This window comes from Erythrolamprus reginae, chromosome 2, assembly GCF_031021105.1.
Source record: "Erythrolamprus reginae isolate rEryReg1 chromosome 2, rEryReg1.hap1, whole genome shotgun sequence".
In the NCBI taxonomy this organism is placed as follows: domain Eukaryota; kingdom Metazoa; phylum Chordata; class Lepidosauria; order Squamata; family Dipsadidae; genus Erythrolamprus; species Erythrolamprus reginae.
The window spans coordinates 95194788-95221496 of record NC_091951.1 but is presented as its reverse complement, the minus strand read 5'-3'; the positions used below and the strand labels follow the sequence as shown (position 1 = coordinate 95221496).

The window sequence follows — 26709 nt, the reverse complement described above, 5'->3', positions numbered from 1 at the left end:
TGCCACAGGTGGCTCACAGAGTCCTGTCTGAGGGCATGCAAAATGTTGCCCTATGTCAGTTCCACCATGCATGTGCATGCTGGTCAGCAGATTTTTGGCCTTCCAGAGGGCAGAGGAGGCTGTTTTCACCCTCCCCGGTCTTCAGGAAAGCCTCTGGAGCCTGTGGATGGTGAAAAATGGGCCCAAGGGGCTTAGTGGAAATTCCAGCAGGCCTGTTGGGCTATTTTCCCACCTACTCTAGGCTTCAGGAAAGCCTCCGGAAGCCTGGAGAAGGTGAAAAAAGGGCCTAAAAAGTCCAGAGAATTCAGTGAGGTCTGTGTACATGCACATTGGGAGCAACATGGAAGGTTGTGTCTGTATGTGCATAGGGGAGAGCACTGTATTATGGGTGTGAGCACATGCACGCACGCTGCGCACTTTTGGCACCTGAGCCAAAAAAAGGTTCACCATCACTGCTCTATGGGAAAGTCTGAAAAGTCACTTACCTCTCCAGTTTCAGCATCACCACAAGTGACTCAGAGGGACCACAGACAATCTTAATTATAGGAATGGCCTGTTTGTTTGGGTCATTAGGACCAGGGTTCTTAAAGAGTGTTCCAAGCAAGACGTGGTAACCAGTTAAGTCAGCATCACTGCCAAGAAGAGGAATTAATCATGGTTACAAGATCACTGAAGCCTTTCCCTCAACAGCAGCTTCCCAAGCAGGAAAAGTTAATGGGATATAAATCATTTTCTGTCTCTCATTACGCTTCTCTGCCAATATAAAGGTAAACGCCTTTGAGTTCTGCTAACTGCAGTCACATTCATGCAGCAAAAATACAGAAGTCATTTGTCACTATCTTCTTCCAAGTATTTTTTGGCTTTCCAATCTAGTCCATCACTCTGGAATGTCCTGACAGTTTCCCATCAAAGTATTAACAAAGTCTAAACTGCTTGGCATTTCCTGAGTTCAGCCACTAGCTGCTGTCCCTATTTAATTTAAATGTCCTAAATTATTATTATTATTATTAATTATTATTATTATTATTATTATTATTATTATTAATTAGATTTGTATGCCGCCCCTCTCCGTAGACTAGAGGCGGCTCACAGCAACAATAAAACAATGTACAACAAATCTAATAATTTAAAAACACTAAAAACCCCATTATTAAAAGCAAACATACACACAAACATACCAAACAAATGTTGATCATTAAGGTTATGCATACTTCGGACCTCACCAAAAGTGACAGATACTACCTCTCTGCAAACAGAGCAAAGCAGATACCATTGTTTCAGATTTCTGCATGAGCCTGAGAAAAGTGGCTGCTGTTTTTAGGAGATGACACATCAAGGTGATTTTTAAAGCAGCACCATCTCTTTTCAGATATGTGAACTCAGGAAATAACATACACCCTTCCATAAACTGGACCAATGCACTGCACTTGTTTTCATAATTATTTTTGAAGCAGGCATACATCGTTTTAATAATTGGTGCTACAACTCCTACAACAGAATCTGAGTAATCTTGGGCTTGGATTAGTGAAACTCACATTCCAATCCATACTCAGTCATCACATCAGAGGATAATGAGCATATGAATGCCACATGCTCTTTAGAGGAGACAAGGAAGAGATAACATGGAGCCAGCAGTGGGTTGCTCCCAGTTCAGACTGGGAGCCCTGGCGGTGGGAGGCTTCACCCACCTGCCTGAGCATATGCACAAACCAGCAGGAAAGGGTTTTAGAATCCACTACTGCCAAGGATATATATTGACCAAAAATATGCATTTTAAGTAATTTCACATAACTGACTTGCTTAGCCTGATTCAACGACTCCTTCCCCCAGTGTGCTTCGATTTTTAAGTATACAAAGTATATCTCCTAAATGCAGGATTTATGTCACACACAGCCCAGAATGCATTACAGAATGTACCCATAGCTTGTTTTAGATGATTGATTTATTTATAGATAGATATGTTCTCAGGCTGTTCTCTGGCTGTTAGCAAACTTTGTCCTGTTATTTGGTTACTTTGAAGTCAGCCTAGAGGGATGATTTTTTAGACACCTAACTCGGGGCGCTTACTTCTTGGGGAAGCCTCTACACTGTGGTCTGCTAGAAGTGAGGACTTCAACCCTCAGTAACTGCAGACAATATTGCAATTCCTGAGAACTGAGTCCACTTGTCTATCCACTTCTCTCTGTGCTGGAAGAAATTGCTCAGCAAAACAACAAGCAAGACTATTCACTTACTTAAACATACAAAATAGTCCAATGACTCAAAGTTAGTTATGCCCTGGCATCTGTGAATGACAGCTGTTTAACACATATGCCTATGGATTTATATAACATTGTCTATTACTGTATTTTATTTATATCCCACGTTTCGGCCCACATTCCCCAAGAGTGCTACCAAACTGTAGGCCAAAGATAATGTGTAAAAATCAAAACAATTTTTTCTTATTTAAAAAAATGTTTTCAATAGAATATAAAAAGGACAAAATCATCCAATGGACCAGTGGTAAAGCCATTAATTCCTTCAACATACAGTTTAGAGATCCTTTCTGGCCTATGAAAATGATCTAGATTTGAACGACAGATAGAAGTAGTGTCAGTAACCCTGTGGCTATGTGGCCTGTGGAAGTGCTTAAACAAGCAAAAACAAAATCCATTTGTAATTGACCACTTTCTTTTTAATGCCACTGTATATATAATTTTAATCAAAACTTTTAAACCAGAAGATAATAGCAAAAATGTATGGAAAGAAAGAAGAAAGGGAGGAAGGGAGGGAGGGAGGAAGGACAGAAAGAAAGAAAGAAAGAAAGGCAAGAAAAGCGGGGTGGCGGCTTCTAATATAAGTTTTGGCAGAATTCTGCTTACCAGGAGGAGAAACAAAGCCGGGTGCTGATTACCCACTCTTCTTTTACCAGTGATCCTCCACAGAAATGGACTCCTTCTCTGAAAAGCAAAAAAAAGTGGCACATGTCATAGGGGCAAAATCACCCAAAACCTATCTCTTGGGAAAGTAAGTCCAGGTGGTCAGCAACATGCAACTGTGCAACGGGCATTTCGTGGCTGTGCATTATATGTCCCTTCTGATCTGCACAAAATAGCCTCAAAGGATCATCTACAGAAGTTCAGAAGTGTCAAACTCAAGGCATGGGGGCCTCCTTGGAAATAGTGAAGGACCGGTGTGTGGTGCCTCTGCCAGTGAAAACGGAGCTTGGGTGGGCTGCATGCATAAGAACATAAGAAGAGCCATGCTGAATCAGGCCAAAGCCCATTGAGTCCAGCATTCTGTGTCACACAGTGACCCCCCAATTGTACATGGGGATCTTGAGCAGAAAGAGAAGGCAAGACCCTCCCTTTCCCTCGAACCCTAACAAATGGCACCCAAGGGAATCCTGCCTGCCTCAACCAACATAGAGACGGCACATGGACATCCGTTTCTATAATCAATATGCTTACTGGTTCAATGACCATGTGGCCCTCACAAGCTCCTTTTTGACTGGCAGAGGGTTGCAAGATCCCATTGCAGTCAAAAACAGAGCTTGCAAGGGCTGCAGGCAACCTTCCCAAGCTCCGTTTACACTAGCAGAGGGTTGCAGTAAGCCATTGCAGCCAAAAACGGAGCTCAGGAGCCCATTTTCACTGGCAGAGTGCTCGGGCCTCCATTCTCCCCTCCGACACGAGTGATGTTAAGCTGGCCATGCCCCCCTTCCCAAGGTCAAACTCAACAATGAGGTGGCCTTCCATGAAATCAAGTTTGACACCCCTGATCTAGTTGATTTGCAGGGAAGCACAATTTTTTATGAGCTACCAAGCCAGAAGACAATGACTAATAACACTGATGGTTCAAACCTGATCATGGGGTTACGCTCTCCTCTTTTAAAAGAACTACTAAATTCTCCCGTCAAGATTCATTGTCTGCTTTGCTGTGTAAGGTATCTGCAGCCAATATTTTTTTTGCATCACCTGACCTCCCACCACCAGTCAGAGCCCACTCACCGATTGCGGATGCTGACTGTCCAAGGTGAGTTTCCAGGTCCACCTCCTACAATCCGAGCCCGTATCTCTGTTCGCTCATTCCTCTTGCCACACTGGTCAAAAACCACGTTCTCTGCAACCAGGGAATCAAGTCATGGCACATTGCCCTTAAGTGTTTCATTTTTCTTTAAAGCAACACACTTCATTCCTTACTATTCACATAGTCACCTGAAGCCAAAGGCAAAATTACCTCACAAAATGACCACAGATAGAATGCCTGGCAGAAAGCTCACCTGGATTTAGCAAATGGGACTGCTGCTTTTCATCAGCTGTCAAAACAAAGCAAAACATGGATTAATGCGCACACAACTACCATATGTTCCACATGTTTATTTATTTCATGGCCGTCTCTGAGGCACCAAGATCTACAGAGCTTATCATTCATACTCATATATTCAAAATATATGTGTTTTGTCCTGAGTGAGTGACAACCACATCTTTGTAAATTGACAGTGAGTTGAACTATGTGTGAGCTTTCGTTGTGGCATCTTCTGGTTCAGGATCATTTTAAGAAGGAAAAGTGTCTTTTCTGCAGACGGCAGAAAAATGTTTTGACAAGGTGGTAAACAAGCATTCATTAATTCATTGGGTTTGTATCTAACCTTTATTTTGGCCATCTCGAGATACTTCACATACTTCATGCTCTTAACTCCTATTTTCCCATTAGCAATAACACTTTGAGGTGGGTTGGATTGAGAAAGATTGACTGGCCCTAAATTCCCTAGCTATATATCATGTCTAAGACAAGACTAGAACTCGCAGTTTCATCATGAATCAAACTTACCACATGGTTTAATGGCACAGTAATCAAATTGAGTGTTGGGATCCATTGTGTAGCACCATGGCCCATGACTGTCATTGTCAGGGTTACGACAATAGTTCTGTTCAAGACGCACATTCGGTAGTAAGGGAAAGAAATGCCTAAGAAAATTCAAAAAGACTGTTCAGTATGGTGTCATTTTTTTCTGTTTTGTATTTGGCAGATTAAGTGTTCCCCCACCCCATAAAAGTTATATATAGTTGTCAATGTGTTCTTATGGATGATTCCAACACTTGAAACCATTTCCATCAGCAGATACTAATTTTTCCCTAAAAATCAATTTTCACTCCTGAAAAAAATGTGGTTTTCCTTCACCGAAGGATATACTCACTCTCATCTATTTGCACACTTCTGACAAACACCACATTTCCCCTCAAAAAGGCACTATATCTACCTGTTTAATTCTTCTCTATTTATATATAAATTCTATTTGTTCACTGTCAAACTCAGCTACCTTTGATAATTGATTGGAGGGAGTACTTTAGAACTTTGAATAAGAATGATAATGCTGTGAGAGTGTTGAAAAACGATAAAGCTGCAGGTGGAGACAGAGTGATGGAGACATCTTAAAATACAGATCTATTTTGCTTGCAGAGTGGATGTACAATTTGTTGAATGTGTGAAGGTTGTATCTGTTTGATAATTGGAAAGGGGCTGTTACTGTTCTCCTAATGATAATCAAAGGCAAAGATAACAAAAATAAATTGAATATTACAGGAAACTCTGAGTGAAAGAGAACCTGGGAAAGAGTTTGGCACAATTCTGGTATAAGGACATAAAATGATAGCAATGAGTGATATTTGGTCTTTAAATGATCCAGTCACATTTTCTGTTCTCACTTGTCTCTTTCTTAATCATCCATTCATGTCATTCAACAGATGTTTTTTTCTTGGAAGGATAGCCATCACCTTTGTGGGGAAGAGCTGCAATGGACTATGAACATAGGGCATTTCTATTTTTATGGCCTTGCCCACCTCCTTCAACCCAAAGAGAAGGTGGTTTCTATCTCGCAAAGCAGCCATATAATAGGGAAGTACTATTCTAGAACTCCTTTTTTCAGTAAACTTTATGAGCTAACCTGAAGGGAAACTGCCCTTCCCCAGTGGGCTGACCTCTAGGAAGGCACAGGGTGCCCTAATTGCCACATCAAAATAAAGCAACAGAGAAAATTTTCTCAATGAGACGACCTCGATTGTATTGAGATCGCTCCTTTTATTGTATTTCACTTTTCCTGACATGTGATACAGAATAACCAATTCGTGAACGCCACATACACTAAGCCATCCCCCAACTACCATTCAGTCATGCGCTGTATGAGGCAACCTCCTTGTGACTTCCCTATAGATAATTAATGGAAGCTCCATTCATTGCCTTTTCCTGGATTGTGTGTTTACTGGTGATTAGCAAAGGAATGAGAATAAGGCATATATTTCCTTATATGGAAGTTAGCTATACGTTTTCTTCATGCTGTATATCAAGTTAATTATTTTCCACGTGGTCATGGATTCTGCAGCTTGCTTACTCAGCCTGGACTTTGCTGCCTTTCCATAGAGGAAGAATAAGGTTTATACAGCACCCATTAGGCTAAAACATCACCCTTCAGCAATAGTCTATCCCAAAGTTCAGTGCCTAAGAACCTATGATTACAACACTAACCAATTTACTATCATCCCAGAACTTAAGAAAGGGCCCTATAGCAAGTGATCAGCCATTATTTTTCTCCTTGTTTTCCATTGAGATATTTTTTCCTCTACCACTAAAAAGATTGTGTTTGTTAGGTCCATTTTTTATACTTTCATCTTTCATGGAAGTATATTCCATGTTATTTTTAACATTTATTTTTCAAAAACTTGGCATGGTTCCTAAAGACACATTTAAGATCCTGTCAATCTTGCCCTCAGAAAATAGTGAATGGGTAAGGTGAGCACAAGCCATAAGAGGTGAGATACTTTCTCTCAGAATCAGGCCAAATGACTGCCATCTGAGCAGTTTTCATGAAGTCCAGGTGCTAATGGGGTTAATTCTTTCTCCCTGTCATGTCCAAGGCTTAAAGAGGGAAGTAGAAACAGCAACATACTGATAGATTTCCCACCATTCATGCACTTACTGGTGTGTGTGAGGGGTATGTTCCTTCCATTTCTGGCAAGTAATTCCTTTCCGGGTCTTACTAACTGTGCCTTGGTAATCTTCCCCATTTCCATAGTAACAGTCTGTGGAAAACAAAAACTCACCTGAGTTCATTTGCATTGTCTTAGTAACACACATTTGTACAAACATTTGAGTTTCAAATACAGTGATACCTTGTCTTACAAACTTAATTGGTTCCAAGACGAGGTTCTTAAGGTGAAAAGTTTGTAAGACGAAACAATGTTTCCCATAGGAATCAATGGAAAAGCGATTAATGCGTGCAAGGCCAAAATTCACCCCTTTTGCCAGCCGAAGTGCCCGTTTTTATGCTGCTGGGATTCCCCTGAGGCTCCCCTCTATGGGAAACCCCACCTACGGACTTCTGTGTTTTTGCGATGCTGCAGGAGAACCCCAGGAGGGGAATCCCAGCATCGCAAAAACGAGTGCTTCGCTGGCAACAGAAATCCAGAGGTGGGGTTTCCCAGCGAATGGAGCATCAGTGAAATCGCAGCATCACAAAAACACCGAAGTCCTCAAAACCCCACCTCCGGACCTCTGTGTTTTTGTGATACTGTGATTTCATTGAGGCTCCCCTCACTGGGAAACCCACCTCCAGACTTCCGTTGCCAGCGAAGCACACGTTTTTGCGCTGCTGGGATTCCCCTGCAGCATCACAAAAACATGGAAGTCTGTAGCAGGGAATCCCAGTGGCGGCAGTGGGTTTGTAAGGTGAAAATAGTTTGTAAGAAGAGGCAAAAAAATCTTAAACCCCGGGTTTGTATCTCGAAAAGTTTGTATGACGAGGCGTTTGTGAGACGAGGTATCACTGCATTATGCTTTCCAACTATCAAGGAATTGTGCTCTACTGGAAGATCGACAGAGCAGCAGATCACCAATCTCTGTTCAACAAGTAATAAGAATCTCTGAGAACCCAAGACTTGCTACAAGGGGTTACCTTGAGGGGGAAATATCACAGTGAGAATGGAACATCCGCAGTGACTACAGAAGGTTGGATTAAAGAGGGGATGAAAAGGGAGGCAGAAAATCAGGAGCTAGGATGGAAAAATAGAAGCACTCGGTGTTTTGCCATTGATTCCCCTTTGATCTCATCATCTCTGACGTATAGAATCCTGGTGACATGTAGAATCCTTATAGTCACTCAAATGATATGCAGAGAGAACTCTGCCACTTCTTTTCTCGCGCCATGAGAATAAACAATGGTACTTCAAACATTAGGAATCATACATCCCAGACTCTTCTGAGAAGAGTCACTGTGAAAAACCTCCTTCTAAGTCCCAACTCGGGGCCACCATTCTTACCTTCCGCCTCCACATCCTCAGCACAGCGCTTGATCTGGAAACAGAAAGCTCTAGGCAGGTTGGCCATGGTAGTGAAGCACCAGGGAGCCTCTGAGCCATCGGGATTCCGACAGTAATTCTCACTTAGGTTCCTAGAAAGTAGAAGCAAGGCAGAACCTCAACACCCTCCTGAAGATGCACCCCAAATGCTTTTGGCTGGCCTCTGTTCCAGTTTACAAAACTGAGCAATCTAGAAGATACTTCAAGGTTAATTGGTCCATAACTATAACATAGACAGTTGTCATAAGATTTGGAGGACAGAAGGGAAAGGGGGGACATGATCGAAACATTTAAATATGTTCAAGGGTTAAATAAGGTTCAAGAGGGAAGTGTTTTTAATAGAAAGTGAACACAAGAACAAGGGGACACAATCTGAAGTTAGTTGGGGGAAAGATCAAAAGCAACATGAGAAAATATAATTTTCTGAAAGAGTAGTAGATCCTTGGAACAAACTTCCAGCAGACGTGGTTGGTAAATCCACAGTAACTGAATTTAAACATGCCTGGGATAAACATATATCCATCCTAAGATAAAATACAGGAAATAGTATAAGGGCAGACTAGATGGACCATGAGGTCTTTTTCTGCTGTCAATCTTCTATGTTTCTATGTTTGTTTTTAGACTTACACAGTCTCAGACTTACACAGACCTGTGGTTTGTGAAGTTCTGTAATCATCCGAGTTAGTTTACTACATAGGCTTTGAGTCAGTTTCTGAGCTCCTTCAATAGATTGCCTTAACTTTGAAATCTCTAAATGATTTGTAACTGGGGAACCTGAGACATTGTCCTTTCTAGGTAAAATGCTTTGCTATTTTCAACAGCCGCCTGGCCTGGAATGCATCTGTCCTCAGAGTGACATCTAGAATCAGAGTTTCTTCAAAGCTGGACAATCTCTATGGCCAAGCTGTCCTGTCTATCCTCATTCCTTGCTTTAAGACTTGAGAATGAGGCCTTGGGGCAAGTGTGTCTATGGAGAAACCTGCCAGACACTTTCAAAGTTTCCAAAGAAAAGAAGACAGCTTCCATATTAGTTCCTTTGCTTAGGGGCCAGCAGAAAAGTCAGAGGATAAATCATTCAGATTGCTGATGGGAAGCAGCATACTCAAAAATTAGGATACCCCCATCCAAAAGTGAATTGTAGATATGTAGGTTAACGGTTCAAATCTCATCACCGGCTCAAGGTTGACTCAGCCTTCCATCCTTCTGAGGTGGGTAAAATGAGGACTCGGATTGTGGGGCAATATGCTGGCTCTATTACAAAGTGCTTATTGCTAACATGTTGTAAGCCGCCCTGAGTCTAAGCAGAAGGGTGGCATAAAAATCGAATGAATGAATGAATGAATGAATGAATGAATGAATGAATGAATGAATGAATGAATAAGATGGAGACAGGTTTAGCAGCAAGCAATTGGGGGGGGGGCATGAATGATACAACTGGCACTGTTTGGAGCCAAGATAAAATTTGTGAATGACGCAAACCTGGCTGGGGACATCTTTGAGACTTCAGAGTTGCCATTAGAAGGGGGAGGGAAATAAGTTAACTGGAGTTTTGCAGTCACAACACAAAAGGTTTTCCTGTGGGAATCAAGGTCATTTCAACAGGTGGCTGGGAGAGGAGGAGAGAAGTAACCAAGCAACTGGCCTGCACCTCTATTGGCCCTGTGACTTTTGAGTTGGGGAAAGGGCAAATTTTTCACTTTTAAATTAGGTGGAAACCATAGGAACTTTCAGAGTCAGTTTTCACCAGTTGTGCAAATATGATGTATCCAATAAAATTGTTCTTTGAGGAATCTAATCAGAGTTCTGTTTTCTATGGGTGCATTACTTGGAACATCCACATCGATCTTCAAAACAATAAAGATCTAGCCAGTTGAATGGATGAGTACTAGCCCATTACTGGGTTTGTTGGGTAGACCAAAAAAGAAGAAACTCTACTTTGGTCCCAAACCAAAATGGATAATCTCATGTAGTGGGATGAAGCTCAAGAGGAAGGAGTTTTTACGCCCAGAAGCAGGAAACCTTTTGGGAGGAAATGCTTCAACTCCCATTTCTATTTTGACCATATTTCTGGCAGAATAAGCATCACGAATGCATACTTGCATGGATATTTCTCAGGGTGGAAATTGTGGCGGTGTGGTGTCTGTGAGTCCCAGCGTTGGCAGGGGACGCCCGATGTAGTGACATTCACCTTGCCTCGATAGTCTTTTCCTTTCCGCCGGAAGCAGTCGGTGGTAATAGACTGCTGTGGATGTTTCTCTGCTTCCGAAAGGAAGAATCCATGGAAATCAAATCACAAAGTGTATCACAAATCCTTCATAGCATGAATGAAAAAACCCGAATACTACATTCATTCCTGAACTTATATCAAAGACACTGGAAAACAAGGATCCAGACTGGATTTTGGGGATCCAATCTGGGTTGGTCACATCCTGCTAGAGATGGGTTCCCTGAGGATCGGCTCCAGCATGAGTCCAAAAGCTTGGAAAACTACACCTCTGGTGTCAGTGACCGACCCAGATTGAAACATTTTCCTGGAACACATATACAGTGGTACCTCTACCTTAGAATGCCTCTACTTAAGAACTTTTCTAGATAAGAACCAGGTGTTCAAGATTTTTTTGCCTCTTCTTAAGAACCATTTTCTACTTAAGAACCCAAGCCCGGAAAATTTCCCGGGAAATTTGAGAGTGGCACGAAGGCCCGGCCAGTTTCCTGCCATTCCCCCTGGGTTTCTCTCTCTGGTGCAGTGTATGGGAGGCAGCCTCGCGCCAGGTGTATTGGAGATGCGTGCTCCTCCTTGCCGCCTCAGAGTCCTTCTTTTTTTTTTTTAAGCCTTAAAGTTTTGGATTTTTTGATTCCCCACCTCACCTTCTTCCTTCGGCAGCGACTGTCCTCCTCCTCTTCTTCCTCCTCCTCCTCCCACCCAAATTCCGAGGTTTTATTTCTTTCCTAATGGGTTTGCACACATTATTTGGTTTTATATTGATTCCTATGGGAAAAATTGCTTCTACTTACAAACTTTTCTGCTTAAGAACCTGGTCACGGAACAAATTAAGTTATTAAGTAGAGGTACTACTGTATCACCTTCACTTGTAAGAATATTTTTTACTTATTCAAGTTTCAAGATTCAAAATTTTAAAACCGTAAAGTTTACATTCCAGTTTTCATGCAAATGCAATCTATGATTACAAAATGAATGAAAGCAATGTTTTTAAGTTTAAGATGCATGGACCAACTCCCAGAATTCCAATGCTGGCGAAATTGCTGAGGTTGAGAATCACTGTATTAAAGACTACTGAATTAGCAATGCCCTTTTTAAAACCCTTCATGGCATCGGACCAGAATACCTCCGGGATTTCCTTCTGCCACACGAATCCCAGCGACCGATTAGGTCCCACAAAGTTGGCCTTCTCCGGGTCCCGTCAACGAAACAATGTCGTCTGGCAGGACCCAGGGGAAGAGCCTTCTTTGTGGTGGCCCCAACCCTCTGGAATCAACTCCCCCCGGAGATCAGGACTTCCCCCAACCTCCTTGCCTTTTGCAAACTCCTTAAAACCTACCTTTGCCATCAGGCATAGAGAAATTGATTCCCCTGTGCCGTGCCGTTTTATGTATGGTTTGTCTAGGATGTATGACTGTTTTTTATATTAAGGGTTTTAACTGGGTTTTTTTAATCATTGGATTTATACTGAGTCTCCGGAGAGGGACAGCATACAAATCTAATAAATCTAATCTAAACTAATCAATGTGTGCATACATTGTTGAGCCCATCATTCCCATCCACCTTTTCCCCTAATTATCTGGTGTCCTGCCTTATCTGCTTCTATTCTGCTGTTGTGATATAAGGGTGCATATAAAAGGGTTAAGGTTGGAATAAACAAAGTCTATTTCCTTTGGGAATGCCTTACAGTATTGTTTTCAGAGGCTCTGGAAAGTTCTGTACTTTTTGAGAGATAGATAACAGAGATTGGTGCTACTGTGTTCTCTGTCCTTTTATCTCTAGCCTGTTGTTTATAGCTAATTCTCCCTGTTTATGCTTATTTTTTGTTCCATTGGCTACAATACTTAACTGTGTTTAGGTTGTTGTAGATATTTCAATAAGTAAATGTCAACCCACAGTTTTTGCTCAGTGAACTGAGCAGCACATGAACTTGCTCTGATCTGGATTTAGGGACTGACTAGGATGCAAACTGAACTAGAAATTAATCACATTAATTAATCACCCTGAGGACTTTCACAGTGCATTTTATATATTAAAAGGACAGATTTTATGCATCGTAAAATAGTAGCTAAAATTTGAAGATTTTTCGTTTGTTTGTTTATTGCATGTAGCTTTTGTAAATGTATTAAAAGATCATTATGCAGGACTGTCTCCACACAAGGTCTCAAATTCCCCTTGGTATCTGAAAACTAGACTATGACTGATCCCTTTGTAATATATTTCCAAATGGGTCTTTAGCATCAGGAGGACTTACTGCATTTACGAATGTGACAGAATTCACGCTCCTTGGCACGATCCACTGTGTAACACCAAGGTTGCTCAGAACCGTCAGGATTACGGCAATAATTATCAGCAAGGTCTTTATCTGGGTATCTTTAAAAAATAACAGAGAAAGGAAGAATTAAACTAAAACACTGTTCTCAATATTGAAAATGGACATGATGTGCTTCATAATGTCAACATCAAAGGAAAAAACAGGCCTTTCTGGTGGCTATAATTGTGGTGTTTGTTCATCGTGTTAAATTTGAAGCAGGCTTATAGGAGGGTAATAGGCGCTTTGGAAGCTGCCTGGTGCTTTATACCAAATGAGACCAGTGGTCAGTTTAGCTCAGCTCTGCCCATCTTGATAATGATTTTCAGGCAGAAATTGTATCATATGTAAAACGGAACAAGCCTATTCTAATTTCACATATATATCGACCATCAATGGATGACCAAGAAAGGTCATGTCCAATTAAAATTTGAACCAGTGTACAGCTACAATGGGAAAAATAATTTTGATATTGAAGCTCATTATAAAAATAATTGTAAATAAAACTAATAGCTCTCTTTAAACAAAACACTGATGGAAACCCACTTAGGATCCCCTAGTTACTACATTAGGGACAATATCGCACCCCTCTCTGAAACAGGTGATTATTTATCATTTTGTTTTTTATTTATGTATGTTATTTTCTGCTTTTCTCTATTAAAACTTGCAAAGACAGAGTACTTTTATAAATGATTAATAAGATGAAGCCTGATACACAGACTTGGTGTGAAGCTCGTCTTGCATCTTCTCTTAAAATCTAGGCACTCTAATTAACACAACAAAGCTGAATAGGAAGAAATTTGGGCATAATAAAGGGAATTATATTTCCAGGGTAAACATAGAGGTACTAGGAAATGTTCTAGAATAAGTAATTGCCACCAATTTAGCTTTAAAAAATATAAAGGATTAAAACTATCAAGGTTACACTATTATACATGGATGCCAATGTATAAAACACCAGAACAAAAGTGCTTCTACAGGTATAACCAGTATGCATTTTCCAAAGGTATGTAATTCACTTTTGTGGCAACAACAAAAAACCTGAGCTAGCCACTGGACCTCTGATCTAACAAGGTTCCTCTTGTGCTGTAATTGATCCAGGCTGCCCTGGAGATGCTTGAAATTGAATCTGTGTCTGTCCACTACTTCACATTAGTGTGAAAAAGAATTGTGACAACTCCAAAGTTGTTACTGATATGAGACAATTTCTCTGACTGATATTAATAGCTCCGTCTCCCAAGAATTCCCTTGTCAAATATCATCTTGGCAACATTTCATAGAAAATGCCCTTTCTCCTGCTACTTTACAGATTACACAATGGCTAAAACCAGTACTTGTTTGGCAGGTACGAATGCTTGTGAGGGTGCTGCAGGTCCCAGCGTTGGCACTCTGTGCCTGACACAGTGTGATCAACAAAGCCACGATAATCTTCACCATTACATGACACGCAGACAGCTGGAAGGCAAAGACAGAGTATTACTCTAAGAGAGGCATGTAGTAAGAATCGCTCAGAATCTAGACAGCCCTGCAAAGTTGTCCAAATCAGGAAACTGATTCAACATTATTTTAAAAGATTATAATAATTTGCAAGTCTGACTGCGTTTTCCCTTCCTTCCTTCCCTCCCATCCTTTGGGATTCAGGAGAAGCCAGCACGTGTCTCCTTCTCATATTTTCCCTGTGCCCTGGGCCCCAAGTTTGCTCCTGTTGTTATCTTTGTGGCTTCTGGATAATTCCTTTAAAATCATCTCCATGACTCCCTATACATCTTGACCAGAAGGTTGAAGGGAAGGTAACTGGGAAAACTAATTTACATGAATTTACATGAACTAATTTACATGAATCTCTCTCTCTCTCTCTCTCTCTCCCTCCCTCCCTCCCCCCCTCCTTCCCTCCCTCCCTCTCCCCTGGACTCAATTACCTGAAAAAAGTGGTTGTTGTGGGGAAAATAGGAGGAGGAAGGAGTATTTTATATCTGCCACCTTGAGCTATTTATAAAAATAACAAAGATGGGATTTTTAAAAATCCTTAAAAATGAAAGAATGTGTGCCTGATCAATTATATATATGGGCTGGTTGTATACAGCAGTGTTTCCCAACCTTGGCAACTTGAAGATATTTGGAATTCAACTCCAAGAATTCCCCAGCCAGCATTCTGGGAGTTGAAGTCCAGATATCTTCAAGTTGCCAAGGTTGGGAAACACTGGTATATAGTAATATGTGCCCTGCAGACATCTTAAATCAATTACCATTTTCACATTTTTTGATGCCACAGCCTTGATGTCGGGTAGTAGGATCAGTTGTGTAGCACCAGGGGCCACGCTGATCATTATCTGGATTCCGGCAATAATTTTCTTCCAAACCATTATATTGGTTTGGATGGAATCTTAAGAAACAAAAAGACAACATGAGACAAAGAAACTGAAGTTACCTGTATCTCACTAGTATTGATCTAGATTACACTTGGGGGGGGGGAATTACTCTCCAATTATGCAACTCCAATAATGGGGGAAATCATTGAAGTTAATATAAGCTGGCTTGTTCATTACCAGAAATTGTTTCAAATCAATACTCTGAAACATTTCTAATCTTTTATTCTTTTTTAATTGTCAGCTGGATGAATGGATGAATGGATGGGTGATTTAATTGTTTATAAAAGTGATAGATGTACAAAAAACGGCATGTAATGGGTGTAGGGGAGATATTTTCTCTGTTGCCTTCCCTCAATATCATCAGTTGAGAAGTGGAATAGTAAAGGAATCCTTTATTCAAGATAAATGGGAAACAGTCAGGGTGAAAAAGACTTATCTCTTAATTATGGTTTTGATGCATAGATTTTCTGTTTGTTTTCTTGCCATCTGCATCTCATTTCCTAGGACAGTGTAATGCTGCTCTTGAAAAGGAATACATAGCACCACACTCTGTCACTTATAAAGTCAGACCAATAAGAATAGAATAGAATAGAATAGAATAAAATAGAATAGAATAGAATTCTTTATTGACCAAGTGTGATTGGACACGCAAGGAATTTGTCTGGGTGCATATGCTCTCAGTGTACATAAAATAAAAAGATACATGTGTCAAGAATCATGTGGTACAACACTTAATGATTGTCACAGGGGTCAAATAACCAATGAAGAAACAATCAATATTAATAAAAATCTTAGGATACAAGTTACAGTCCTAAGTGGGAGGAAAAGGATGATAGGAATTATGAGAAAAAACCAGTAGAAATAGAAGTGAAGACTTAGTAAAAAGTTTGACAGTGTTGCGGGAATTATTTGTTTAGTAGAGTAATGGCCTTCGGTAAAAAACTGTTCTTGTGTCTAGTTGTCTTGGTGTACAGTGCTCTGTAGCGACGTTTTGAGAGTAGGAGTTGAAACAGTTTGTTTCCAGGATGCGAGGGGTCAGTAAATATTTTCACCGCCCTCTTTTTGACTCATGCAGTATACGGGTCCTCAATGGAAGGCAGATTGGCAGCAATTGTTTTTTCTGCAGTTCTGATTATCCTCTGAAGTCCATGTCGGTCTTGTTGGGTTGCAGAGACAAACCAGACAGTTATAGAGGTGCAGATGACAGACTCAATGATTCCTCTGTAGAACTATATCAGCAGCTCCTTGGGCAGATTGAGCTTATTTAAAACCTATCCAGTGAAGGGCTACAAAAAGTTTTACTACCATACTGAGGGCGTGGCTTATTTTGTGGGTGTGGCTTGTTTGCCATGTGACCAGGTAGGAGTGGCTTGGTGATCATGTGACCAGGGGTGGCTTAAAGGTCATGTGACTAGCTTAAAGGTGGCCAACTTGACATCACTCACATCAAGGGTTTGGGTTAGGGTTAGGATGCTGGCCTCTTCTCATCACAAAGAGATACAATTTCTCTATCTATTTACTATTACGGGACCACCAAAATATACTATTTAATTCTATGTATATATGCCATATGTGTACCTACATATTACACACAGGTACACAAAAATATACATTATCTACTATATAAAGTGGATGTACATACACACATACAGCTCTTCTAAAATTATACACATTCAACCTCATTTACTGAGATAGGAAAAACATACCCAGAGCCCAGAAAGGAAAAAAAGAAAAAAAAATTCTACCGGCTCTGCATATTTTACCATACCCATAGGAGCCCATCACTGGTTCTATCCTACTCTTCTTCTCATTGGCCTCAGCAGCAACAACAATACAGGAAAGCAACACCTCCCTGCATAGGCAGTACCCACTTCTTCTTATGTTATTTAATTGATGTATTTATGCCAGTGTTTCCTAAGCTCAGCAAATTTAAGATGTGAGGATTTCAACTCTCAGAATTTTCCTAACTCGCATACTGTCTGGAGAAACTCTAGTAGTCGATTTCCACCCATGTTAAAGTTGCAGAGGAGATCGCGGCGGGACGTTTCTGGCAGGGCTCTGCCAAGCGATCCCTTCTACCCCCTCCGAAGGTCGCATTTGCGATCGGATCGGGCTCGGATGGCCCGATCCAAGAACAGGGGGCTCCCCTCTGCCCGAGGACCCATCGCCAGGACTCCGGAGGCAGCGGTTCGCCCCGCAGCTTCGGAGACGGGAGAACCGCTCCTCTTTGCTTAAGAGGACCGGCCAGCGCTTTCTCCCCTCACCCAGCGGGAAGAAGAAAAAAATCTAAGAAGTGAAAGTATAAACTATTTTGATTGAAAAAGAACACAGTAGAGAAAGGACCTAAGGTAAAAAATTTCCATTGTGTTTCGTGTTTAAAAGCAGAAGATCGTGAAAGCTTTAAGTAAAAGTTTTTTTTCTTCAGGGCGAAAGTGAAAGTTTTTCCCTGTTTGAACTCATCCGCAAACAACAGCCGGATCTAATTTTTTCACTTTTACTTTTCCATTTTGAACTTGAACTTTGGAACCTACAAAATAATTTCTTGACTTTATGGTTTAATAAAATAACTTAAATTTGATATGACTATTTAGAAAATCCTAACTGCTAAAGGAAATTACTAGCGATGATTAGAATTTGTTTTTGATAGACTGTTAAAATCATAATGTTCTGGGCTTAAATCTTGAAAGCGGAGGAACACAGTCTTGCTGCCTTTTTTCCTTTCTTGTTGCTCTTTTTCACAACATGAAATAATTCAATAACTATGAAATAAATGGAATTTAGAAGAGATTGAAATCATTTTTTTTTTGGATTACCTACTATTGGATTAACCTATTTGGATTACTTGCTGAGCCTTTTTGGATTATCTGCTGACTCCTTTTGGATTATTTGTTGAGAATTTTTTTTAACATCTGCCCTGCTGCACGGAACTTAACTTGACTCCATCTTGGGATTTGTCTCTTTGTTCCTGCCTTGAACTTGGAAAATAAACTGACTTCATTTTGAATACAAGAAAGTTTTTGATTTGTCTTTCCCTTTGAACTTGGAATTGAAATTAAATACAACTTCATCCTCTGAGACTTGGATTTTCATCTTTACTCTCTAGCAAAATTACAGGATCTATAAGAAGAATATAAGTATATAATATTGTTATTGTGTCTTTTGAATAACTATTTTTCTTTTCCTGACTTTCCTTTGACTTTCTTTTTTTCTCTATTCCTTGTGTATTGTTATTATTAAAAGAAGTTTAGCTTGAACCATATGCATTGTTAACAAGCCTTGGGTTCCTGCTCTATTCTAATTAGTTGAATTAAAACATTACCTCCCCTTTTTTTTTTTCTTTCCCCTTTGAACAATTCCTTTCACTTTTTAAAATAACTTTTACTTTTTTCCTCTCTCCCCTTCCTTCCCTCCTCTCAAAGTTTTTCCCCCCATGCTTCTCTTTCTGTTTTCTATATACAGCTGATATTTTTTTCCTTTCTTTATTTCTTGCTTTCCATCACACTACTTATTTTTAACTTTTACTTCTCTCTTATTCGCAAAAGTTAATACTTGTTTTCTCTTTCTGTGGCATTGAATATTTTAATTTTTTTTAAAAAAAAATACTTTTTGAATTCTGTTATTAATTGAATTGGTACTGAATTGGTATAGTTATATTATAAGGGAATTTTTTTTTAACAAAATACATTGAACAGATTTGGAATTTATAGCAATTCTTTTCTTTTTTACTACATATAAATTGAAACTAATCTAAATTTGAAATAGTGGATTCTAATTTGACAATGTCCAGTACCTCAACCCTTGTTAAAACAGCAAAAAAACAAACTACACCAACTACTCTCTCTCCACAAGTGTCACCGCATTCTTCCCCCTCGCACCAGGTGTTAACCATGTCCACCAAAGATAAAGACAAAGATAAAATAATGCAGTCTAATTTTGCAACTTTACATGAGACTTTAAATACTTTGAAGGACTTTATGTTTAAATCACAAGAAGACGCCACTCAACAAAGAGAGGCCATAAAAGAGGAGGCAACACAACAAAGAGAAGCTATAAAAGCCGACTTGGCAGAATTCAAAGTGGAGATGGCCCAATTGAAAGCTGACATGGGTGAGATGAAAGACCAGATAAAGCAGATTCAACAAACACTCCAAGAAAGTGATGAACGAGTCAAAAAAGTTGAAGAGCAATCTGATAAAAATGAGAAAAGAATGGACTACCTTGAAAGGAGAGCTGATGAAAGATACAGAAGATATGATGAATCAATCATTCAGCTGGAGATGCAACGAGCTTCGTACGGACTTCAATTTCAGAATATAAAAGAGGAAAAAGACGAAGATTTAAAAATGACTATGGCGGAAACTATTGGAGGTATACTCCAAGAGGATCCTACAGCTTTACTGAAAGAAATCGATGAAGTATACAGAATCTCGAATAGCTATATCCGTCGACACAACCTCCCAAAAGAGATACACATTAAGTTTACAAGAAAAGCGTTGCGAGATGAGATACTCCATTATTCAAGAAATTCCCAGCCTCAACATCATGGAGCAGACATAAAGATACTAAAACAAGTTCCAAGAAGCGTCAGAGAAAGCAGAAGAGACTATCACTTTTTAACTAAAATTTTGATCAAAGAAAACATCACTTACCGTTGGCTTATTCCACAAGGACTTTCTCTGACATGGCGTTCTACAAGGTACAAACTGGAAAACGTAGAACAAGCTATGTACTTTCTTGAAAAGAGTGGCATCAGCCACTTTGATCACACAAGTAAGCAACAAGTGGTCCAACTACAACCAGCTCAACAGCAACCAGGGGAAAAATTACCAACTCAGCAAGAAGAAGATCTGGGGGCTACTGCTCAAGTAATAGAGCAGGACCAAGGTGCTAGAAGAGTTCAACCTCAGCGAGAAACCAAAAAACCCACTAAATGACAACAAATAAAGATTTAAAAATCTTTTCCGTAAATGTTAATGGACTTAATGAACCAAGAAAAAGGAAACAAATCTTCTCTAAAATTAGAAATCAAAATGTTCAGATTGTAATATTACAAGAAGTTCATATTAAAAAAAATAACCAAAAATTACTGTTGAATCCCAAAATTGGAAAAATGTACGCTGCACTAGCAGACCAAAAAAAAAGAGGTGTAGTGATGTATGTTAAGAATTCTATAAATTCCAAACAAATATATAAGGATAAAGAGGGTAGGATATTGATTGTACAAGTTGATATTGAACCTAGACCTCTAGTGGTTGTTTCTATCTATGCCCCCAATGAAGACCAAATGACATTTTATAAAAATTTACATCAAATAATAATAGATTTAGCTATTGACAATGTATTGATAATAGGTGACTTCAATGCTATTGCGAATAGACAATTAGACCATTCAGGAGGGGGAGGTAATAAAAAAAGGGAAAAAGGTAAAAAAACAAGAAGGAATTTGCTACCTAGTACTTTCCAAAAAATGAAAGCGGAATTATTACTAAGTGACATTTGGAGGGAAAGACACCCTCACAAAAGACAATATACCTTCTACTCCAACCCTCATAAAATTTGGACGAGAATTGACATGTTATGGGCACCAAAAACGGTTGCAGAACAAATAAGAGAGGTCGAGATAGATGCTAATACATGGGCTGATCACAACCCAATAGTGGTCTCTATGACGATGAATAATAAACAGAACAACTGGCGGATGAATAGATATATATTAAATGATAAGAAATACAAGGATTGGATTGAAAAGGAACTAAAAATATTTTTTGAAATTAATAAAACCTCAGACACTACTCCACAGAATTTATGGGACACAGTTAAAGCGTATATAAGAGGCTTAACAATATCTTATACAGCAAAATATAACAAGGAAAAGAAATTAGAGTACCTACAATTAATAAATGAATTAAAACAATTAGAATCCTTATCGCAGCAACACATTAAGAACAGAGATTTAAAGACAGAAATAAATGTAATTAAACATAAAATTAGAGTCATAGAACAAAACCAATTAACTGAAAAGATCAAAAGAGCAAAGCAACAATATTTTGAATACGCAAATAAACCCAGCAGATGACTAGCATATAAACTTAGAAAACAGAGCCAATCAAAATTAATCCAAAAATTAGAAGATAAAGACGGTATAATAAAATATGATACAGAAGGTAAGGCAGACATTGTGTATAATTTTTATAAAGAGCTATATGCTAAAGATCATGTTACCGAAGATGAAGTTTTTAACTATTTAAAAGCTTCAAAATTACCACAAATAACAGAAGACCAACAGGCCACCATGGATGGACCAATAACAATGGAAGAACTCCTAACAACAATTAAAAAACAGAAAAGCAACAAGGCCACAGGCCCAGATGCCATACCCGTAGAATGGTACAAGATAGAGAATGAAACAATAAGAAACCACATGTTAGAAACCTTTAATTTATGCAGACTTGAGGGTAAAATCCCCAAATCTTGGTCAGAATCACTGACAACTTTAATACATAAACAGGGCACAGATCCAGAAAAAATTAAAAACTATAGGCCTATATCATTATTAAATGTAGACTATAAGATATTTATTGCCATTTATGCAGAGAGACTCAAAAGAGTTATAAATGGAATAATACACCAAGACCAAAATGGGTTTCTACCAGGGAGACAAATTAAAAATAATCTTAGAACCGTAATAAATACACTAGAGTATTATGAACAATACTCAGACAAGATGGCATCTTTAATGTTTCTAGATGCTCAAAAGGCCTTCGATAACGTTAATTGGATATTCATAAAAATGCAATTAAATAAAATGAGATTTGGCCCAAAATTTGTTAACCTAATAGATACTATATACTCAAAACAAACGAACATAATATTGAATAACAACCAATTACCAACACTTGATATAAATAAGGGAGTTCGTCAAGGTTGCCCTATATCACCATTGTTATTTATCATGACTCTTGAAACCTTATTAATTAAAATAAGAGCGGACCCTAAAATAAAAGGTTTAACTGTAGGAGACGAAACTTATAAAGTCCAGGCCTTTGCAGATGATCTAATGTTCATAATTGAAGAACTGACAACAACAGTTCCTACTTTACTGCAAGCTATTGAACAATATGGAAATGTAGCAGGTTTAAAGATAAATAAAAGCAAAACACATTTTTTGACCAAAAATATGAATAAAACACAAGAAACTAAATTAGAAAGTATCTCTGGAATAAAGACTGTAAAAAAGGTAAAATACTTAGGAATAAACTTAACAGCGAAAACAATAACATTAAAAAATGATAATTATATAAAATTATTAGCAGAAATTAAAAAAGATTTAGCAATGTGGAATAATCTGAAAATATCTTTTTTAGGAAGAATTGCAACAATTAAGATGAATATTTTACCCAAGGTTTTATTTCTTTTCCAGGTAATACCAATAAATCCAGGGGGAATCTTTTTAAAAACTTTAACAAACTTAGTTAAAAAATTTATATGGCAAGGGAAAAAAGCAAGGATAAAAATGAATTGCTTAGAAGATATTAAAGAAAGAGGAGGATTTGGCCTTCCAAATTGGAAACTATACTATCAGGCTCCTGCATTAACATGGCTTAGAGAGTGGATAATCCTAGATAACAAAAGAATACTTAACTTAGAAGGACACGATTTAATGCTTGGATGGCACGCATTTTTATGGTATGATAAGGACAAAAACCATTCATATTTTAAAAGGCACACATTAAGGAAATATCTACTAGAAGTCTGGAAAGACATAAAGAAAAATCACTTCTTAAATATCCCAGAATGGCTAGCTCCTTTAGAAGCAATAACGCATCCAAAGTCTATAAAGGACAAGAAAATAACTCATAGATATAAAGAATTACTAAATGATCAGATGAAGCTTAAATCTAGAATTGAACTACAAGAAGAAGGGATAATAATAGACTGGTGGCACTATGCCCAGATCCGATCTAGATACCAGAAGGATAAAACTCTTTACATTTTTAATAAAAGTAAGAATCCTTTAAGTACTTTAATTACCACCAATTCAATAAAAATGATAGGGAAAATATATAAACTACTCATCGCTCATAAAAATATAGAGTTGACTTTAAAAGATACTATGATAAGATAGTGTAGAAATATTGGCAAGGAAATAGACATAGATACATGGGAGAAAGTGTGGATTAATAACTGGAAAATGACTAAATCAGTTTCATTAAAAGAAAATCAAATTAAAATGTTCTATAGATGGCACCTCCCACCAAATAGGATAGCAAAAATGTTTCCCAAAACATCCCCAGTATGCTGGAAATGTAAGAAGGATATAGGAACCTATTACCATCAATGGTGGACATGTGGTAAAGCTAAAATATATTGGAAGATGATTGAGAAAATATTAAAAGAAATAATAAAGCAAGATATAGATAATACCCTGGAATTTTACTTACTAGGTGTTACAAATCAGACCTACAAGAAAGAAATTCTTTATTTAATTATACACATATTAACCGCGGCTAGAATAATATATGCGCAAAATTGGAAAGGGGAGGAAATCCCCAAGGAAGAAGAGGTTATAGCCAAAATATTAGATTGCGCTGAAATGGACATGATGACAAGAAGATTAAACGATCAAGAAGATACTAAATTTTAGGAAACATGGAACAATGTTTATAAATGGATAGATAAGAAAAAATAAGACATACATATTTATTTCTAGTTAATTTTCTGCATTTGTTTTTACCTAGGTGATAACAATATTAATACTAGTTCAAAAGTATTTTTTGACGATTATGACATAGTAGTGTATGCATAAGTATAAGTAACATATTAAGATTTTTGATGTATAATAGTTGAAATTAGCTTAAATGTTTGGTTTGATGGTTTGATATTATTTTATCATAGTAATTAGGATTACATTAGAGGTATTTTTTGACGATTATGTTATACTAATCTTATCTAACATTTACATCGTATTCAAGATTTGTAAAACTTTAACTCAAATTTACTATTTTTTTTTATAATAGTTAACATATATTTAATTATGTATTCTTTTTCTATATTTGAATGTATACTTTCAAAAGAAGCGGGGGAAATACACCCCCACTTTATGTTTATTGTTTGTATGTACTTGTTTGTTTTATGAAAATTAATAAAAAATTGGGGAAAAAATATTAAAAAAAAAAATAAAGTTGCAGAGATTGCTTTCCACACTGCCTTTATTTGACGTACCTGTGATCATGAGGAAACTTCAGTTGCCATTTTTGACAGGTTTTTCCTTTTTCAGTCAGAGACTGGATCCCTCTATATTTTGTCCCATCTCCTATGATGCAGTTCCTTACGTAACCTGTGAAGTGATAGTTGAGAAATAACTTCTAATGCAAGATGGTATGGGTGTCAGTCACGTAAGAGTGGGGTTACTTATTTGGGAATGTGGTCATTGATGTGATAAGAGAATTCTATCGTGACTTCAAGAGAAAGAAAGGCCACACGTGAGTATTTCCTTTTTATTCATGTAATACAAGATGTGGGTCACCACTGGCCTTCTCTTTCATCAGCAGATTTAAAGGACCTTTTGTCCCAGCTGTCCAATCCTGGGGACAGTGTGAGACCCAACTTTTTTCAAAAGTTGTGTTGTTCTTTTATCAGATAACAGAGGCATATGGGCTCTATTCCAATCTTCTCGGCTAGGAACAAGGCTGACATCTCTTAGAGCTAGGAAAGGAAACACACAAATGTAGGTGCAACAATCAACGTTGGACCAAAAATTCTTGTAAGCTGCCTTGAGTCGCTATGTGCTAACAGGCGAAAAAATAAATATAAATTAAATAAATAAATGAAGGAAGGAAGGAAGGAAAGAAAGAAAGAAAGTTGTTTCAATGTTGCTGATAGGAGATAACGGGGAAAGCAGCCTATCAGGAGTCCCATCAAGTTCATAGGTCCATGAGCAAGGCTTTACTCCAAAGTTTCACTCTGCCCTTTACAGCAAGATAAGACTAAACAAAATATTTATGGAACTTTCAATCAATGTGATGCTGAGGACTCTTGTGCTGTCTCCTATAATAACGTAATGAGGTATGTATGAAGAGAGGGGAGGCACATCACCACAACAACTGTGGCAAAGATCAATTTACTCCAGATGCCCTCCCAGATGTTGAGAGCAAGTTGGAGAGCAGACATATACTTAGAGTTACATCAGATATTAAGATGGATATGGATGTGCACTCAATTAAGCATATCAGAGAAGGCAACTTCTATTTGCTTGAAAGCCAATATAAATCAAGGCAGAAGATGTGTATCAGCTGGAAGGATGTTCTTTCTCCAGGTTTGCTTTTTAAATGCACAGCCTCTCGTATATGTGTATCCCTTCTCTCCCTTCAGAAACCCAAGTCCTAAATAAGCATCCCTATTTAATTTTTAGGTCCTCAGGCCAGAGGAAGCACAAATATGCATTTTCATTCTCCCGCTCTTGTACTATAGGCACTCCCTGGTCTTCCTCATGTTTCACTCCCACGCAGACCTCTATCCTACCTTTCTTCTGGTAGAGGTCATAATGAACATTCCTTTGCAACCGGGTATGCGGTGAATTTTGGGTCACAGTCAGTAGCTGGCATTGGTGACGCTGCCAGTTGTAGTGAAAGGCTCTGGAAGAAAACATAGACAGCAGTCTCATGAGACCCTACATTAGTGTAGGGTTTCCTGCCTAAGCAGGGGATTAGACTAGAACAGTGTTTCCCAACCTTGGCAACTTGAAGATATCTGGACTTCAACTCCCAGAATTCCCCAGCCAGCATTTGCTGGCTGGGGAATTCTGGGAGTTGAAGTCCAGATATGGTTGGGAAACACTGGATTAGAACACCTTCCAACTCTGTTGTTATGATTATGATTAGGAGAAACCTTTGTTTGTTTGCCTAAACTTTTTGACTTTTTTGACTCCAACTTTCCTGCTCTTGGTCATTGCCATATCTAGTTGCTATCTACTTTGCCAGGTTTTTTTAAAACATACTAGGCGTATAATATTTTGTCTCTCATGTCTCTGTATTTTGTCTTGCCGTGTCTCTTTTCCAGTCTTCATTTGGGCTTTGTAGACCAGTTTGGACTTTTTGTTATTTAGCAAGTCTCCAAAGGTAGGCTAATTTTAGTGCATCTTCTTCATGGTTTTTCCTCAACCTTCAATGTCTCATTCAGAGTTCATTCAGAGCTTGGTGTGTGTGCATCTATGTATGTATGTATGTATGGGGATGCGTGTGCAGCTAAGTACCCATGTACATGTTGAAGAGACATATATGCATGAAGTGAAATTAACACATAAGACAAGGATCACTCCCCTCAATGTTCTAATAAAGCATGTATGACCTATAAAGCCCTACATGGCATTGGACCAGATTACTTGCGGGACCGCCTTCTGCCGCATGAATCCCAGCGACCGGTTAGGTCCCACAGCCAGCCTTCTCCAGGTCCCATCAACTAGACAATGTTGCTTGG

General features: G+C 38.6%; 1 protein-coding gene across 3 annotated transcripts in view; it reads right to left on the bottom strand.

Moving 5' to 3' along the window:
- The window catches only part of MST1 (macrophage stimulating 1), a 42900-nt gene that overhangs the window by 8374 nt on the left and 7817 nt on the right, over positions 1–26709 (bottom strand). For 2 of the 3 annotated variants that reach the window (XM_070738767.1, XM_070738766.1), the window contains 13 exons: positions 25756–25868; positions 24457–24571; positions 15112–15248; positions 14200–14320; positions 12809–12927; positions 10430–10592; positions 8295–8425; positions 6956–7058; positions 4813–4949; positions 4262–4297; positions 3990–4101; positions 2862–2939; positions 486–632 (listed from right to left, as the gene is read on the bottom strand). In XM_070738767.1, the coding sequence (XP_070594868.1) occupies positions 486–632; positions 2862–2939; positions 3990–4101; positions 4262–4297; positions 4813–4949; positions 6956–7058; positions 8295–8425; positions 10430–10592; positions 12809–12927; positions 14200–14320; positions 15112–15248; positions 24457–24571; positions 25756–25868 (1512 nt within the window). The remainder of the gene's footprint in view (positions 1–485; positions 633–2861; positions 2940–3989; positions 4102–4261; positions 4298–4812; positions 4950–6955; positions 7059–8294; positions 8426–10429; positions 10593–12808; positions 12928–14199; positions 14321–15111; positions 15249–24456; positions 24572–25755; positions 25869–26709) is intronic. The other variant, XM_070738769.1, reaches the window with a different exon arrangement.